The sequence below is a fragment of the Rhinopithecus bieti genome, unplaced genomic scaffold (assembly GCF_001698545.2).
Source record: "Rhinopithecus bieti isolate Rb0 unplaced genomic scaffold, ASM169854v2 scaffold_9209, whole genome shotgun sequence".
NCBI lineage: Eukaryota > Metazoa > Chordata > Mammalia > Primates > Cercopithecidae > Rhinopithecus > Rhinopithecus bieti.
Genome location: NW_016805989.1, coordinates 328,478 through 344,080, shown reverse-complemented (window position 1 = coordinate 344,080; position 15,603 = coordinate 328,478). Strand labels below are relative to the sequence as shown.

The 15,603-nt window shown below is 44.1% G+C and overlaps 1 protein-coding gene across 4 annotated transcripts in view; it reads left to right on the top strand.

Annotated features, from left to right (window-relative positions):
• The window catches only part of TMC7 (transmembrane channel like 7), a 72,473-nt gene that overhangs the window by 19,182 nt on the left and 37,688 nt on the right, over positions 1-15,603 (top strand). For 3 of the 4 annotated variants that reach the window (XM_017874402.1, XM_017874401.1, XM_017874403.1), the window contains exons 3-5: positions 6,330-6,478; positions 12,746-12,913; positions 14,080-14,162. In XM_017874402.1, coding sequence (XP_017729891.1) covers positions 6,330-6,478; positions 12,746-12,913; positions 14,080-14,162 — 400 coding nt within the window. Of the gene's footprint in view, positions 1-3,973; positions 3,996-6,329; positions 6,479-12,745; positions 12,914-14,079; positions 14,163-15,603 lie in introns of those variants that run through there. The other variant, XM_017874405.1, reaches the window with a different exon arrangement.

Genomic DNA, 15,603 nt, shown 5'->3' with positions numbered 1-15,603 from the left:
AAAATAGTTAAAATATTTTTTTCTGAATCAGATAAATACACATTATATATTGTGTTCAGGCATTGCTTTACTTTTTGTCATTTATCTTTTATAAACAAAACTGTTAGCTGTTTGAAAATTTACAAATTGTTTTGCTGTGTAAAATATAAAGAACCTATCAAGTTTCAAACCCTTATTTCATATTATATTTTCATTACATATTTAAGATTATTTAATTCCTATATATACAGACTAATCAGTTTTAAATGGATTCTCACAGAACTGAGTTTTACTAAAACCTCATTTTGTTTACAGCACTCTATCTTATACTACAGTTACTTGTGAGTTTGACATCTCTAGGCAGGGTATTTTTATGCACTTTGGTATCTTCCCCCAAAACACAGCATCTTCACATTGTAGGTGTTCAACAATCATACAAACTTTTGTACCTCTCTTCTCTTCTGGTCTCCCTTACCCTCCCCTCCCCTCCTCTCCTCTCCCTTTTTTGAGGCAGAGTTTCGCTCTTGTTGTCCAGGCTGGAGAGCAATGGCGCGATCTTGGCAACCTCTGCCTCCCGGGTTCAAGCGATTCTCCTGCCTCAGACTCCCGAGTAGCTGGGATTACAGGCATGTGCCACCATGCCTAGCTAATTTTGTATTTTCAGTAGAGACAGGGTTTCACCATGTTGGCCAGGCTGGTCTCGAACTCCTGACCTCAGGTGATCTGCTTTCCTCGGCCTCCCAAAGTGCTGGAATCACAGGCATGAGCCACCATGCCTGGCCGAAGTTTATTTCTTGCTAGCATAAAGTACTAGGAACTGCGGGACTTTGCAGCCATTCAGGGATCCAGGCTCTTTCCATCTTGTGGCTCTGCATACCCCTAAAGCCTCATTTTTGTCTGCAACCAAGCAGTGCAAAAAGAAAGAGTTTGGAGTATGAATATAGCAGTTAGCTACGCAGCAGAATAAATCACCCCACAACTGAGTAGCCTAAAACAATAGTTTCTCAAGTCTACCAGTCAGCTGGACAAATCCTTCTAGTTTCAGTTGGGCTGAATCTTTATCCATAGTCAGGTGTGGTTGGGGAGGTGGCTCTGCTGATCTAGGCTGGGGATCAGCTGGCTGTAAGCTGGTCTAGGGTGGCTTCAGCTGGGATGATCACATGGTATCATCATGATAGCTCGGGTTTGTTCGCATGGCAACAGCTGGAGCCCAAGAGAGGATCAGAAGCCTGCAAAACCTCCTGAGACTAGGCTTAAAAACAGCTGAGCTTCCCTCCTACTGCAGTCTGAGGTCTAACCAGATCACAGTCCAGATTCAATTTGGTGGAAAGGGATTCCTCCCGCTAATGGGAAGAGCTGTAAAGTTACATGGCCACGGGGCATTCACACATTCATTGAGTCACTGGGAGTTTTGGGAGTGGGTTAAGAGCCAAGTCTGAAAGGTGCACATATCACTTTTCTTTACATTTCTGCCAGAGAGAATTTAGCCACATGGTCATACCTAACTGCTCAGAAAGCTGGGAAGTGTCTCCAGCTAGTTCCAGAGAAGGGGAGAATGGATTTGGGTGGTAGCTTGCCATCTCCCCCATTCTTGAAGAATTTAAAACATAATTTTCCCATTGACCTGGTGTAATGACAGAGGTGGGTATTTCTGCTTAACTCTCTAATTGCTTCCCCCACAGGGTCAGTAGCATAAATTCATTAGAAGGGTCGGGCAAAGTGACTCATGCCTGTAATGACAGCACTTTGAGAGACACAGGCAGGAGGATTGCTTGAGACCAGGAGTTCCAGACCAGCCTGGGCAGCATAGCAAGACCCTGTCTTTACAAAATAAATAGATAAATAAATAAATAAAATAATAATAGAAAAATTAGCTGGGTGTGGTGATGTGTGCCTATAGTCCCAGCTGCTCAGAAGGCTGAGGCAGGTGTATCACTCAAGCCCAGAAATAGGAGGGCTGCAGTGAGCTATGATCATGCCACTACCCTCCAGCCTGGGTGACAGAATAAGACCCTGTCTCTACGAAAACAACAGCAAAACAAAATAACACATTGGGCTGGGCGCAGTGGCTCACGCCTGGAATCTCAGCACTTTGGGAGGCCGAGGCAGGTGGATCACAAGGTCAGGAGTTCAAGACCAGCCTGGCCAATATGGTGAAACCCCGTTTCTACTAAAAATACAAAAATTAGCCAGGCATGGTGGCGGGCACCTGTAGTCCCAGCTACTTGGAAGGCTGAGGCAGGAGAATTGCCTGAACCTGGGAAGCAGAGGTTGCAGTGAGCCAAGATCGTGCCACTATACTCCAGTCTGGGCGACAGAGCGAGACTGTGTCTCAAAAAAAAAAAAAAAAATACAAAATAACACATTGGATGATGCACATTGGATGAAACACTGTGCCTTGTAGGTCTGAGAATATGTTGTCTCTGGTTTTATTTTTAATTTGGGTGGTCTTGTATTCTCAAAAAATATAGAGACTTTATAAATGTATTTCAGCTGGCACTGTGGCTCATACCTGTAATCCCAGCACTTCGGGAGGCTGAGGCAGGTGGATCGCTTGAGCTCAGAAATTTGCGACCAGCCTGGGCAACGTGGTGAAACCTGTTTCTACTAAAATTACAAAATTTAGCTAGGCATGGTGGTGTACTCCTATAGTCTCAGCTACTCAGGAGGCTGAGGTGGGAGGATCACCTGAGCCCGGGAGGTTGAGGCTGCACTTCAGTCTGGGTGACAAAGCGAGACGCTGTCTCAAAAAAAAAAAAAAAAAATTTTGGTGCTCCCTTTGGCAGCATATATACTAAAATTGGAATGATACAGAGAAAATTAGCCTGGCCTCTGAGCAAGAATGACACACAAATTCATGAAACATTCCATATATAAATGTATTTTAAAATCAAATAAATAAATAAATAAATAAATAAATAATAAATGTATTTTATTTCCCACTCTTCCAGATTCACAGATTTTCAATTCTTCTAAACTACTGCTGCTCTATACCAAACTCTGCCACACCTAAGAGAGAGACATATTTTATTCCATCAAGGGACTTCCAGACTGACTGGAAAAATGAAACTAACAGACTCATGAGAGCAGGGACCATGTCTATCTGGTTTACCAGTGAATCCCTAGAAAGTGGCAAAGAAGGCTGGGTGCAGTGGCTCATGCCTGTAATCCCAGCATTTTGAGAGGCCAAAGTGGGTGGATCACCTGAGGTCAGGAGTTTGAGACCAGCCTGGCCAACATGGTGAAACCTCATCTCTACTAAAAATACAAAAATTAGCCAGGTGTGGTGGCGGGTGCCTGTTATCCCAGCTACTCGTCAGGCTAGGGCAGGAGAATCGCTTGAATCCAGGAGGCGGAGGTTGCTCTGAGCCGAGATCGTGCCACTGCATTCCAGCCTGGGTGACGGAGTGAGACTCCGTCTCAAAAAAATAAAAAATAAAAAATAAAAGTGGCAAAGAAAAGGACACGGGAAGGATCATTCTTTTTTTTTGAGACAGAGTCTTGCCCTGTCGCCCAGGCTGGAGTGCAATGGCATGATCTCTACTCACTGCAACCTCTCCCTCCCAGGTTCAAGCAATCTCCTGCCTCAGCCTCCTGAGTAGCTGGGATTACAGGCACCCACCAGCATTCCTGGCTAATTTTTGTATTTTTAATAGAGACAGGGTTTCACCATGTTGGTCAGGCTGGTCTCGAACTCCTGACCTCATGTGATCCACCCGCCTTGGCCTCCCAAAGTGCTGGGATTACAGGTTTAGCCACCGCACCCGGCCAGGAAGGATAATTCTAATTGCTAATAGTTGTTATTCTAAGCTCTTTATTTCCTTTAATCCCCACTCCACCCGCTGAGGCAAGGTTTTCAAATTATTATTATTATTTTATTTATTTATTTTTAGATGGAGTTTTGCTCTTGTTGCCCAGGCTGGAGTGCAATGGTGCAATCTCGGCTCACCGCAACCTCCGCCTCCGGGGTTCAAGTGATTCTCCTGCCTCAGCCCCCCAAGTAGCTGGGATTACAGGTATGCGCCACCACGCCTGGCTAATTTTGCATAGGGTTTCTCCATGTTGGTCAGGCTGGTCTCAAACTCCCGACCTCAGGTGATCCGCCCGCCTCGGCCTTCCAAAGAACTGGGATTACAGGCATGAGCCACCGCGCCCGGGCTATTTTATTTATTTATCTTTGAGACGAGTCTCACTCTGTTGCCCAGGCTGAAATGCAATGGCGCCATCTTGCCTCACAGCAAACTCCGCCTCCCCAGTTCCAGCGATTGTCCCACCTCAGCCTCCTGATAAGCTGGGATTACAGGCGCCTGCCACCACGCCTGGCTAATTTTTTGTATTTTTAGTAGAGACGGGGTTTCAACATGTTGGCTAGGCTGGTCTGGAATTCCTAGCCTCAGGTGATCCATCTGCCTCGGCCTCCCAAAATGCTGGGATCACAAGCATAAGCCACCGCGCCCGGCCGAGAGAGGGTTTTTTAAACCTTAGCATTCTTGCTTTTTTTTTTTTTTTTTGAGACAGAGTCTTGATCTGTCGCCCAGGCTGCAGAGCAGTGGCGCCATCTCGGCTCACTGCAAGCTCTGCCTCCTGGGTTCAGGCCATTCTCCTGCCTCAGCCTCCCAAGTAGCTGGGACTACAGGCGCCTGCCGCCACGCCCGGCTAATTTTTGTTTTGTTTTTTTTTTTTTTAGTAGAGACGGCGTTTCACCGTGTTAGCCAGGGTGGTCTTGATCTGATGACCTCGTGATCCGCCCACCTTGGCCTCCCAAAGTGCTGGGATTACAGGCGTGAGCTACCACGCCCAGCCGCACTCTTGCTTATTGACATTTAGGGCCAGATAGCTCTCTGTTGTGGAGGGCTGTCTGTGGATTGGAGGATGTTTAGTAGCATCCCTGGCCTCTACCCACTAGATGCCAGAAGCATGTCCCCCTCCCCCAAGTTGTGACAGTCAAAGATGTCCCCAGACCATTGCCTGATGTTCTTTGGGAGGTGTGCAAAATTGCCCCCACTTGAGAACCACTGATCCTTATAAGGGTAGGTACTTTACTAACGCCAACTTACAGACAAGGAAACTGACGCACAACACAGGGAGGCTTGTTTGGATGGGAAGTTCAAGTCCTTTTCTTTAATAGGAGCTCCCTGTCTCATGGAGGAGGACAGACTGGTGGGAGGGTGGAGGTGTGTGCCATGTGCCATGGATAGTTGGCAAATTCCTCATGTTTCCTCTCTTGCCTTCAGACCCCAGCACCTTCTTTTTCCCCTGCTCTCCTTACTCCCTCCTCCATCACCAACTTGGACTTGGGGCATCTCCTCCAGGTTTCCAGAGCCCTGACCACATCCCCTTTTGTAGCACTTCTCCCAGGGAGCTGTCGTTTTTGAATGTCAACATGTTTGCTTTCCCTCTAGACTCAGATCAGCTTTGTGGGCCGTGCAGTCTCTGTTGCACTCAGCTCTGCTGTTGCAGATGGTTCATAAATGAATTGGCATGGCTGTGTTCTAGGAATATTTATGGACACTGAAATTTGAATTTCATGTGATTTTCATGTGTCACAAAATACTATTTTTCTTTTGTCTTTTATTTTTATTATTTTTATTTAAAATAATTTTGTTTTGATACAGAGTCTCGCTCTGTCACCCAGGCTGGAGTACAATGGCATGATCTCGGCTCACTGAAACCTCCACCTTCTGGGTTCAAGCGATTCTCCTGCCTCAGCCTCCCTAGCAGCTGGGATTACAGGTGCCTGCCACCACACCCGGCTAATTTTGGTATTTTCAGTAGAGAGGGGGTTTCGCCATGTTGGCCAGGCTGGTCTTGAACTCCTGGCTTCATGTGATCTGAGAACCGCAGGGCACATGGTTACTCTGTTTGACATTTTGACGGACTGCCAAACTCTTTTCCGTAGCAGCGGCAGCATTTTATATTCCTTGCAGCAATGTATGAGAGCTCACATATTTTTCTGTCCTTTCAGCTGGGGTTTTATGAGATGCTGAGTCTTTTTCTTTTCTTTTTTTTTCGAGATGAGATTTCGCTCTTGTTGCCCAGGCTGGAGTGCAATGGCACGATCTCGGCTCACTGCAATCTCCGCCTCCCAGGTTCAAGCGATTCTCCTGCCTCAGCTTCCTGAGTAGCCAGGATTACAGGCACCCGCCACCATGCCTGGCTAATTTTGTATTTTTGGTAGAGATGGCGTTTCACCGTGTTGGCCAGCCTGGCCTTGAACTCCTGACCTCAGGTGATCCTGCCTCGGCCTCCCAAAGTACTGGGATTACAGGCGTGGAGCACCACGCTGGGCTGGGATGCTGAGTCTTGATGCTGCTGCTGTTGTGATTGTCATGATCATGTTTTCCATGCAGGGACATTCAGGAGACACAAATGAAGTATCTCTCTGAGTGGGACCAGTGGAAGCGGTATAGCAGCAAGTCTTGGAAGAGGTTCCTGGAGAAGGCTCGAGAGATGACGACCCACCTGGAGCTGTGGCGGGAGGATATTCGCAGCATAGAAGGTATCCCACCCCGGCCTCTGTGCAGGCTCCTCTGCAGAAGTCTCTGTGTCTGGGGAGCAAGTACAGCTTTGTTTCCACTAGGGTCTAGCTGAAATTGAGCATTTTCTTCCATGATGAATGTGAGCAACAAACCACCACAAGGTTTAGCAGAACCTGTGTCTTTGTCACCAGGAAAAAATTGTGGCTATTTTCCTGTCCCTTCCAGTTGTTGTATTTATCTTGGAATACTGCTAATGCCCGTGACTGCTTGGAAATTTCAGTTGTTATTAGACTTGCCGCTAGATCTTGTTATTTAATGTGCTAGTGAAAACCAGGCACAGTGGCTCACTCCTGTAATCCCAGCCCTTTGGGAGGCCAAGATGGGTGGATCATGAGGTCAGGAGTTCGAGACCAGCCTGGTCAACGTGGTGAAATCCCATCTCTACTAAAACTACAAAAAATTAGCTGGTCATGGTAGTACATGCCTGTAATCCCAGCTATTTGGCAGGCTGAGGCATGAGAATCACTTGAACCCAGGAAGTGGACGTTGCAGTGAGCCGAGACTGCACTATTGCACTCCAGCCTGGGTGACAGAGCGAGACTCTGTCTCAAAAGAAGTACCAGTGAAGGTGCTCACTGATGCTCACGTAGGTCATTCTATCACACATATTTTTAAATAAGATGATAACTGTATATCTGTTTTTATCTTATGCATTTAAATTAAATGCATAGAATAGTATTATTTAAAAATAATATTAAATTGGCCAAGCGCAGTGGCTCACATCTGTAATCCCAGCACTGTGGGATGCTGAGGCGGACAGATCACGAGGCCAGGAGATCGAGACCATCCTGGCCAACACAGTGAAACCCGTGTCTACTAAAAATACAAAAAATTAGCTGGGCATGGTGGTGAGCACCTGTAGTCCCAGCTACTCAGGAGGCTGAGGCAGGAGAATGGCGTGAACCCGGAAGGTGGATCTTGCAGTGATCCGAGATGGTGCCACTGCACTCCAGCCTGGGCGACAGAGCGAGACTCCGTCTCAAAATAAAATAAAATAAAATAAAATAAAATATTTAATAATTTAATTTAAATTAAATGCATAAATAGTATTATTTTAAAATAATATTAAATTATAATATATTAATATTAGTAGACTTTTATTTTGTGCATTAAAATATTATGCATAAATGTATTATTTTAAAAATGTTATACTTCTAATTTCAATGCATAAAATAAAAACAGACATACAGTTATCGTATTATTAAAAACATTATCCCAGCCAGGCCATGGTTCATGCCTGTAATCCTAGCATTTTGGGAGACTGAGGCAGGAAGATCATCTGAGCCCAGGAGTTTGAGACCAGCCTGGGTAACAAAGTAAGACCTTGCCTCTACAACAAAAAGTTTGTTAGTTAGTTTTTTTTTTTTTTGAGACAGAGCCTCACTCTGTCGCCCAGGCTGGAGTGCAGTGGCGTGATCTCAGCTCACTGCAGGCTCCGCCCCTCAGGTTCATGCCATTCTCCTGCCTCAGCCTCCCAAGTAGCTGGGACTACAGGCGCCTGCCAACACGCCTGGCTAATTTTTTGTATTTCTAGTGGAGACGGGGTTTTACCATGTTAGCCAGGATGGTCTCGATCTCCTGACCTCGTGATCCGCCCACCTCGGCCTCCCAAAGTGCTGGAATTAAAGGCATAAGCCACTGCGCCTGGCCCCAGAAAAAGTTTTAAAAATTAGCTGGATGTGGTGCTATACACCCATAGTCCCAGCTTCTGGGGTAGCTTAGGCAGGAGGATCGCCTGAGCCCAGGAGTTTGAGGCTGCAGTAAGCTATGATTGTGCTATTGTACTACAGCCTGGGCAACAGAGCCAGACCCTGTCTCAAAACAAAAACATAAATAAACAAACAGAAAGCTTTATTATCCTGAGACGAGGTTCATCACTTTTACCAAACTGCAGTGAGTTCCGATGGCCCTGAAAATACTGTGAACCCTTCCTTTCCTATACTGGTGAGAATTTGGGATTAAAGTGTTGTCGGTAGTTGGCTTGGGTTGCTATAACAAGACACTGCAGACTGAATGGCTTAAAAAAATTTTTTTTTTCTCATGGTTTTGGAGGCTTGAACAGGCCTTCTTGCTGTGTTCATGTAACCTTTGCTTTTTTTTTTTTTTTTGAGACCGAGTCTCGCTCTGTCGCCCAGGCTGGAGTGCAGTGGCCAGATCTCAGCTCACTGCAAGCTCCGCCTCCTGGGTTTAGGCCATTCTCCTGTCTCAGCCTCCCGAGTAGCTGGGACTACAGGTGCCCGCCACCTCGCCTGGCTAGTTTTTTGTATTTTTTAGTAGAGACGGGGTTTCACCGTGTTAGCCAGGATAGTCTCGATCTTCTGACCTCGTGATCCGCCGGTCTCGGCCTCCCAAAGTGCTGGGATTACAGGCTTGAGCCACCGCGCCCGGCCGTAACCTTTGCTTTGAGTGTGCTCTGAGAAAGAGTGCAAACTCTCTGGCGTCTCTTTTTATAATGACACTAATCCCATCATGGGGGCCCAGTCTCAAGACATCATCAAAACCAATCACCTCCCAAAGGCCCATCTCCAAATACCATTACACTGGGGGTTAGGGCTTCACCATATGAATTTGAGGGTGGGGACACAATTCGGTCCATAGCAAGTATGCAAACATTGGAAGTTGTGCCAAAATACAAAATGAGCTGGGCATAGTGGCTCATGCCCGCTGTAATCCTAGCACTTTGGGAGGCTGAGGCAGGACGATCGCTTGGGCTCAGGAGTTTGCGACCAGCCTGGGTAACATAGTAAGATCCTGTCTCTATTTAATATAAAAATAAAAATGAAAATAAAAAAAATACAAAATTAGAAACATTAAACTTTTTTTGCATTATCTATTTTATTTTATTTTATTTTTGAGATGAAGTTTCGCTCTTGTTGCCCAGGCTGGAGTGTAATGATGCGGTCTCGGCTCACTGCAACCTCCACCTCCCAGGTTCAAGTGATTCTCCTGCCTCAGCTTCCCAAGTAGCTGAGACTACAGGCAGGTGCCACCAGGCCGGCTACTTTTTGTATTTTTAGTAGAGACAGGGTTTCACCATGTTGGACAGGCTGGTCTTGAATTCTTGACCTCAGGTGATCTGCCTGCCTTGGCCTCCCAAAGTGCTGGGATTACAGGCGTGAGCCACCACGCCTGGCCAGGATTATCTATTTTACAGCAAAACGTTTTTCAAACATCTCCCCAAAACTGCTAAAATGGAAACTTCGTGAGGTTTGTAAGGAATGTAGCAGGATAAAGAAAGGAAATGGTTTTCTCCATTATTACTGTTTTAAGACCTATAAAATACAATTGGTAATCTATCCAGTGAACAACCTTTTTATTGTTGTTTTATTTGGAGAATATAATATATTTCTAAAAGGCTTCATGGCTCACTTAAAACTTCAACCACGCACTCATACTTTTTCTCTTGAGATTTAAGTTTAACATTATGTTTGGAGCAAAATAATAAAAGCTAATTTTTATTGAGCATTTACTGTGAACCAGGCATTGTGTTAAGCACTTTACTCATTACCTCAGTTAATCTTCAAAGGAAACTTTCATTTAGGTACTTGTCATTTGCATAGCTCAGAGAGTTTGAGATCTTGTCCAAGTTCACTCAGACAGGGTGAGGCAGAACTGGCGTTTGAACCCAGGCATTCAAGATGTAAGGTCCAAGGTGTTAGCCACTATGTCTAGCTTCCTCTCTTGCGAAGTGGTAGGCTTTCTGGACATTTTCATTCAGAAAGTGGTTTGTGTGGTAGAGGGTAGGTTCTTCCTGGGAACTGGGATTTTGATGTTCTCTGCAGTTACTCTACCCATGTGATTTATTGGCTGGGTAGGTGCTCATCTGACATGAAGTGCAGGTGTGATAATAAATTTCTTGCGTCTGGCAGATTGCTAAGTATTAGAGAGTGGCAAAAAACTGTGGGTATCTTATATCTTCGGTCTCCAGTAATAAGTTCTTTGCTTCTACCAAAAACAAGAAGCCATCCTTGCTCTTCAGAGTGCTTTCTATCCTCAGCAATTTAATCATTATCTAGCAGAAGGTTGGTTTTCTATTTGCAAATCAATCGATGTAATTCACCACAAAACAGAATAAAAGAAAAAAATTATATGATCATCCCAACAGATGCAGAAAAAGCACTGATAAACTTCAGTTCTCATTTTTAGCAAATAAGAAATAGATAAGACCTTTCTTAATTTTATTTTAAAAACCTATAAACATACAGCAAACAACATACTTAATGATGAAATATTGAAAGCTTTTTCCCTGAGATTGAGAATGAGAAAAAGGTGCCAATTATCACAAATTCTATTCAAAATCATCCTGGAAGTTCTAGCCAATGTAGCAGGATGGGCGGGGGAAGGATAATAATGGGAAAGGAAAAAATAAAATGTCATTTTTTTTTTTTTGCAGATGACAATGATATGCATGTAGATAATTAAGAAGACAACTATTGAAAGTAATGTTAATGTAACAAGGTTTATTGTTAATTTTAAGGTGTCTCTATTTAAAATGAATTGTATTTCTATATACCAACAACAAACATTTAGAAAGTGAATTTTTTAAAATGATACAATTTACAATAGTATCAAAAATGTCAGGGCCGGGCTTGGTGGCTCAGGCCTATAATCTTTGGAAAGCTGAGGCAGGTGGATCACCTGAGGTCAGGAGTTCGAGACCAGCTTGGCCAACATGGTGAAACCCTGTCTGTACTAAAAACACAAAAATTAGCCGGGCATGGTGGCTCACGCCTATAGTCCTAGCTACTTGGAAGGCTGAGGTGCAAGAATTCCTTGAACCCAGGAGGCAGAGGTTGCAGGGAGCTGAGATCACGCCACTGCACTCCACCCTGGGCACCAGAGTGAGACTCAGTGTCAAAAAAAAAAAAAAAAAATCAGATATCTAGGAATATATCTAAAGAACCGTATGCAATAATTACTCACAGAAAACTATAAAGTATTATTGATAAAAACTAAGGAAGACCTAAATATACCATGTTCATGGATCAGAAGACTTAATATTATAAATATGTCACTTCTCCTCAAATTGACCTATATATTTTATGTAATCCCAATCAGAATCTTTTTTTTTTTTTGAGACAGAGTCTCACTCTGTCGCCCAGGCTGGAATGCAGTGGCCGGATTTCAGCTCACTGCAAGCTCTGCCTCCCGGGTTTACACCATTCTCCTGCCTCAGCCTCCCGAGTAGCTGGGACTACAGGCGCCCGCCACCTCGCCCGACTAGTTTTTTTTTTGTATTTTTTAGTAGAGACGGGGTTTCACCGTGTTAGCCAGGATGGTCTCGATCTCCTGACCTTGTGATCCGCCTGTCTCGGCCTCCCTAAGTGCTGGGATTACAGGCTTGAGCCACCGCACCCGGCCCCAATCAGAATCTTAGCAGACTGTGCATGAAAATTAAAACACTAATTCTAACATTTGTATACAAATGCAAAAGACCAAAGATGTCTAAGACAATCTTGAGGAGTAACAAAGCTGAAAGATACCATGTATCAGTGGGCCAGGCATGGTGGCTCACACCTGTAATCCCAGCACTTTGGGAGGCTGAGGTGGGCAGATCACAGGGTCAGGAGATCAAGACCATCCTGGCTAACACGGTGAAACTCCATCTCCACTAAAAATACAAAAAATTAGCCAGGTGTGGTGGCAGGCACCTGTAGTCCCAGCTACTCGGGAGGCTGAGGCAGGAGAATGGCCTGAACCCGGGAGGCAGAGCTTGCAGTGAGCTGAGATCTCACCACTGCACTCTAGCCTGGGTGACAGAGCGAGACTGTCTCAAAAAAAAAAAAAAAGGTACCATGTATCAAGTTTTACAAATCTGCAGTAATTAAGACAGTCTAGCATTGGTGTAAGGATAGACATGTAGACCCAAGGAACAGGATAGAGTTCAGAAACAGATTCATACATATGTGGTCAGGTGATTATTTCCAAAAGAAGCAGCCAATAAATGGTGCTGAGTCAACTAGAGATTCCTATAAGAAAAGATAAATACTGAGCCCTCCCTTATACCATTCTCAAGTGATTAATTCAAGATTGATTGTAGATCTACAGGTGAAAAGTTAAAACACTAGAAGATTGAGTCTTAAAGCTCACAATTAAAAAAAAATTAAATGTTTCTTCCTCTTTCCAGCTACTGATTACTCCAGCTTCAGCTTTTGTGGCTAGTTGAATCTATGATGTGTAGTGTGTCAATACCCCTGGTCAGTGATGTCCGGGTTTGTTTTTTCCAGGGAAATTTGGCACTGGGATTCAGTCCTATTTCTCCTTCTTGAGATTCCTGGTGTTGCTGAATTTGGTGATATTTCTGATCATCTTTATGCTGGTTTTGCTCCCAATCTTACTCACGAAATACAAGATCACCAACAGTAGCTTCGTGCTCATTCCTTTCAAAGACACGGGTGAGTCTAAGGCCTGGTTTACTATGAAGTGTGTTTGTTTTTCACCGTGTACCTTGCTACAATGCTTGCTTTGCTAAGAATCTTATTCTAATTCTTGGGCGACTGTATTAGTCAGGATGGTCTAGGTTATGCTGCAGAAACAAGTGATCCCATAACACTCATGCTGGTATGGAATAACAGCATGCAAGCATGACAGCATAACAGTATGAGACTGTGAGTGAGAAATAAACCTTTGTGGTTATTTGAGACTATGAGTGAGAAATAACCACAAAGGTTCATTTCTCACTCACAGTCCATGCCCACTGTGGGCTGGTGAGCTTCACTCTGGAGCCCAAGCTGTTGGAGCAGCCTCTATCTGGAGCATTGAGAGTCACACATACAAGCAAAAAACAAGCTCTATATGCAGACTTACATACAAAATATATAAAAAAGACATATCGCCAGATGTTTGGGGAGAATAGTGAAGGAAACACTAGAAGTAGAAGGAGAAAGAAATATTACTGTATTGGACACATTGGGGTTTGGACTGAAAATGGCAAATCACAAATATACAAACATATCTGTGCAAATATACAAATATATATGACATTTCTAAATGTAATATACGTATATAGTCATGTACCCCATGACAATGTTTCAGTTAACAATGGATCACATATGCAATGGTGGTCCCCTAAGATTATAATACTGTATTTTTACTGTAGTTTTTCTTTGTTTAGACATGTTTAGATACACAAATACTTAACATTGTGTTGCAGTTACCTACAGTATTCAGTGCAGTAACATGCTGTCCAGGTTTGTAACCTAGGAGCAATAGGCCATACCATACAGCCTAGGTGTGTAGTAGGGCATCCCATCTAGGTTTGCGTAAGTACACTCTGTGATGTTCGCATGACGAAATTGCCTAAGGACATATTTATCAGACTGTATCCTCCTTGTTAAGCCATGCATGACTGTACATGCTTATACACACAAATTGTGAAAAACAGGCAGGCTATGGCCAGGTGCGGTGACTCACGCCTGTAATCCTGGCACTTTGGGAGGCTGAGGTGGGCGGGTCACCTGAGGTCAGGAGTTCAGGACCAGCCTGGCCAACAAAAAAAACAGGCAGGTTATAGAGACTGTAAAACTGTTTCCACTGACATTCTGGTTTTTGTTTCTTACAGATATACAATGTACAGTCTATCCAGTAAGCAGTTCTGGACTCATTTACTTTTACAGTTATATCATAGACTTGCTTTCTGGCACTGTAAGTATTTAACATAATCCTTTGTTTAGCTCCTCAATCTACTAAAAATTGATTGATTTAAAGATCAGTTTCACGAATTTCTGCAGTGAGAGCCAAACACAAGTAAGTGTTGGTTGACATATGTACCAGTAAATGAAACAGGATTTGCAGTTACCTCATCAGAAAGAACAACGTTCACCATCAACTGCTAGAATGTCAGGAAATATGCTTTGTCACTTTCAGCCATTGGCCTTTTTCCAGTTCTTTCTTTTTATTTATTATTATTATTTTTTTGAGACAGAGTCTCGCTCTGTCGCCCAGGTTGGAGTGCAGTGGTGCAATCTCGGCTCACTGCAACCTCCACCTCCCGGGTTCAAGTGATTCTCCTGCCTCAGCCTCATGAGTAGATGGAATTACAGGTGTGTGCCACCACGCTCAGCTAATATTTGTGTTTTTAGTAGAGATGAGGTTTCACCATGTTGGCCAGGCTGGTCTGGAACTCCTGACCTCAGGTGGTCCACCCTCCTCAGCCTCCCAAAGTACTGGGATTACAGGCGTGAGCCACCGTGCCCGGCCTCTAGTCCTTCAACCTTTGTGTTGATCTGCAACAAGATACTGACTTCCCCCACAGAAGGAAGCTTCAGTGAAAATGAACCCAGATAGAATGTTTACAATTTCTCTGACACTGATAAACCCGAACATTTTGGAGCCCCAGACTGGATGGATGAAAGATGTGGCTCTTCTTTTCCAGAAATTACACACAGGGACATGTGTGATGTACAAACTCACACTTTCAGATGATATGCACATATACCTGCATATCATGTACATGGGCATGTGAAGATTCTCTGAAATCCCTTATAAGTCAATCCCAGGTTACCATCTCCCACCACCACCCCAACTCTAAAATGGAATTAATCTCTTGGCTTTTATGGTAGTTCTAAAAGGTTTTTATTATCGCCTTCTAAAAAAATGATTTGGCCAGGCACAGTGGCTCACACCTGTAACCCCAACACTTTGAAAGGCCGAGGCAGGAGGATTGCTTGAGGCCAGGAGTTTGAAACCAGCCTGGGCATCATATCTCTACACAAAATAAACATAACTAGCTGGGTGTGGTGGCGTGCACCTGTAGTCCCAATTACTCTGGAGGCTGAGGTAGGGGAATCACTTGAGCCCAGAAGGTTGAGGCTGCAGCCTGCACCACTGCACTTCAGCCTGGGCAACAGAGCAAGACCCCATCTTAAAGATCTTGTGGTTTTTCATTTTTTTATTTCAGCTTTTTCAGCAAATAAGATTGCAGCTATGAAAAGTAGCCATCTTTGCCCTTTAGACCAGGGTTTCTCAAACTTGGCATTATTGATATTCTTTTTTTGTTTTTTTTTTTTTGGAGATAGGATCATGCTGTGTTCCCCAGGTTAGAGTATAGTGGTGCAATCGTAGCTCACTATAATCTCAAACTCCT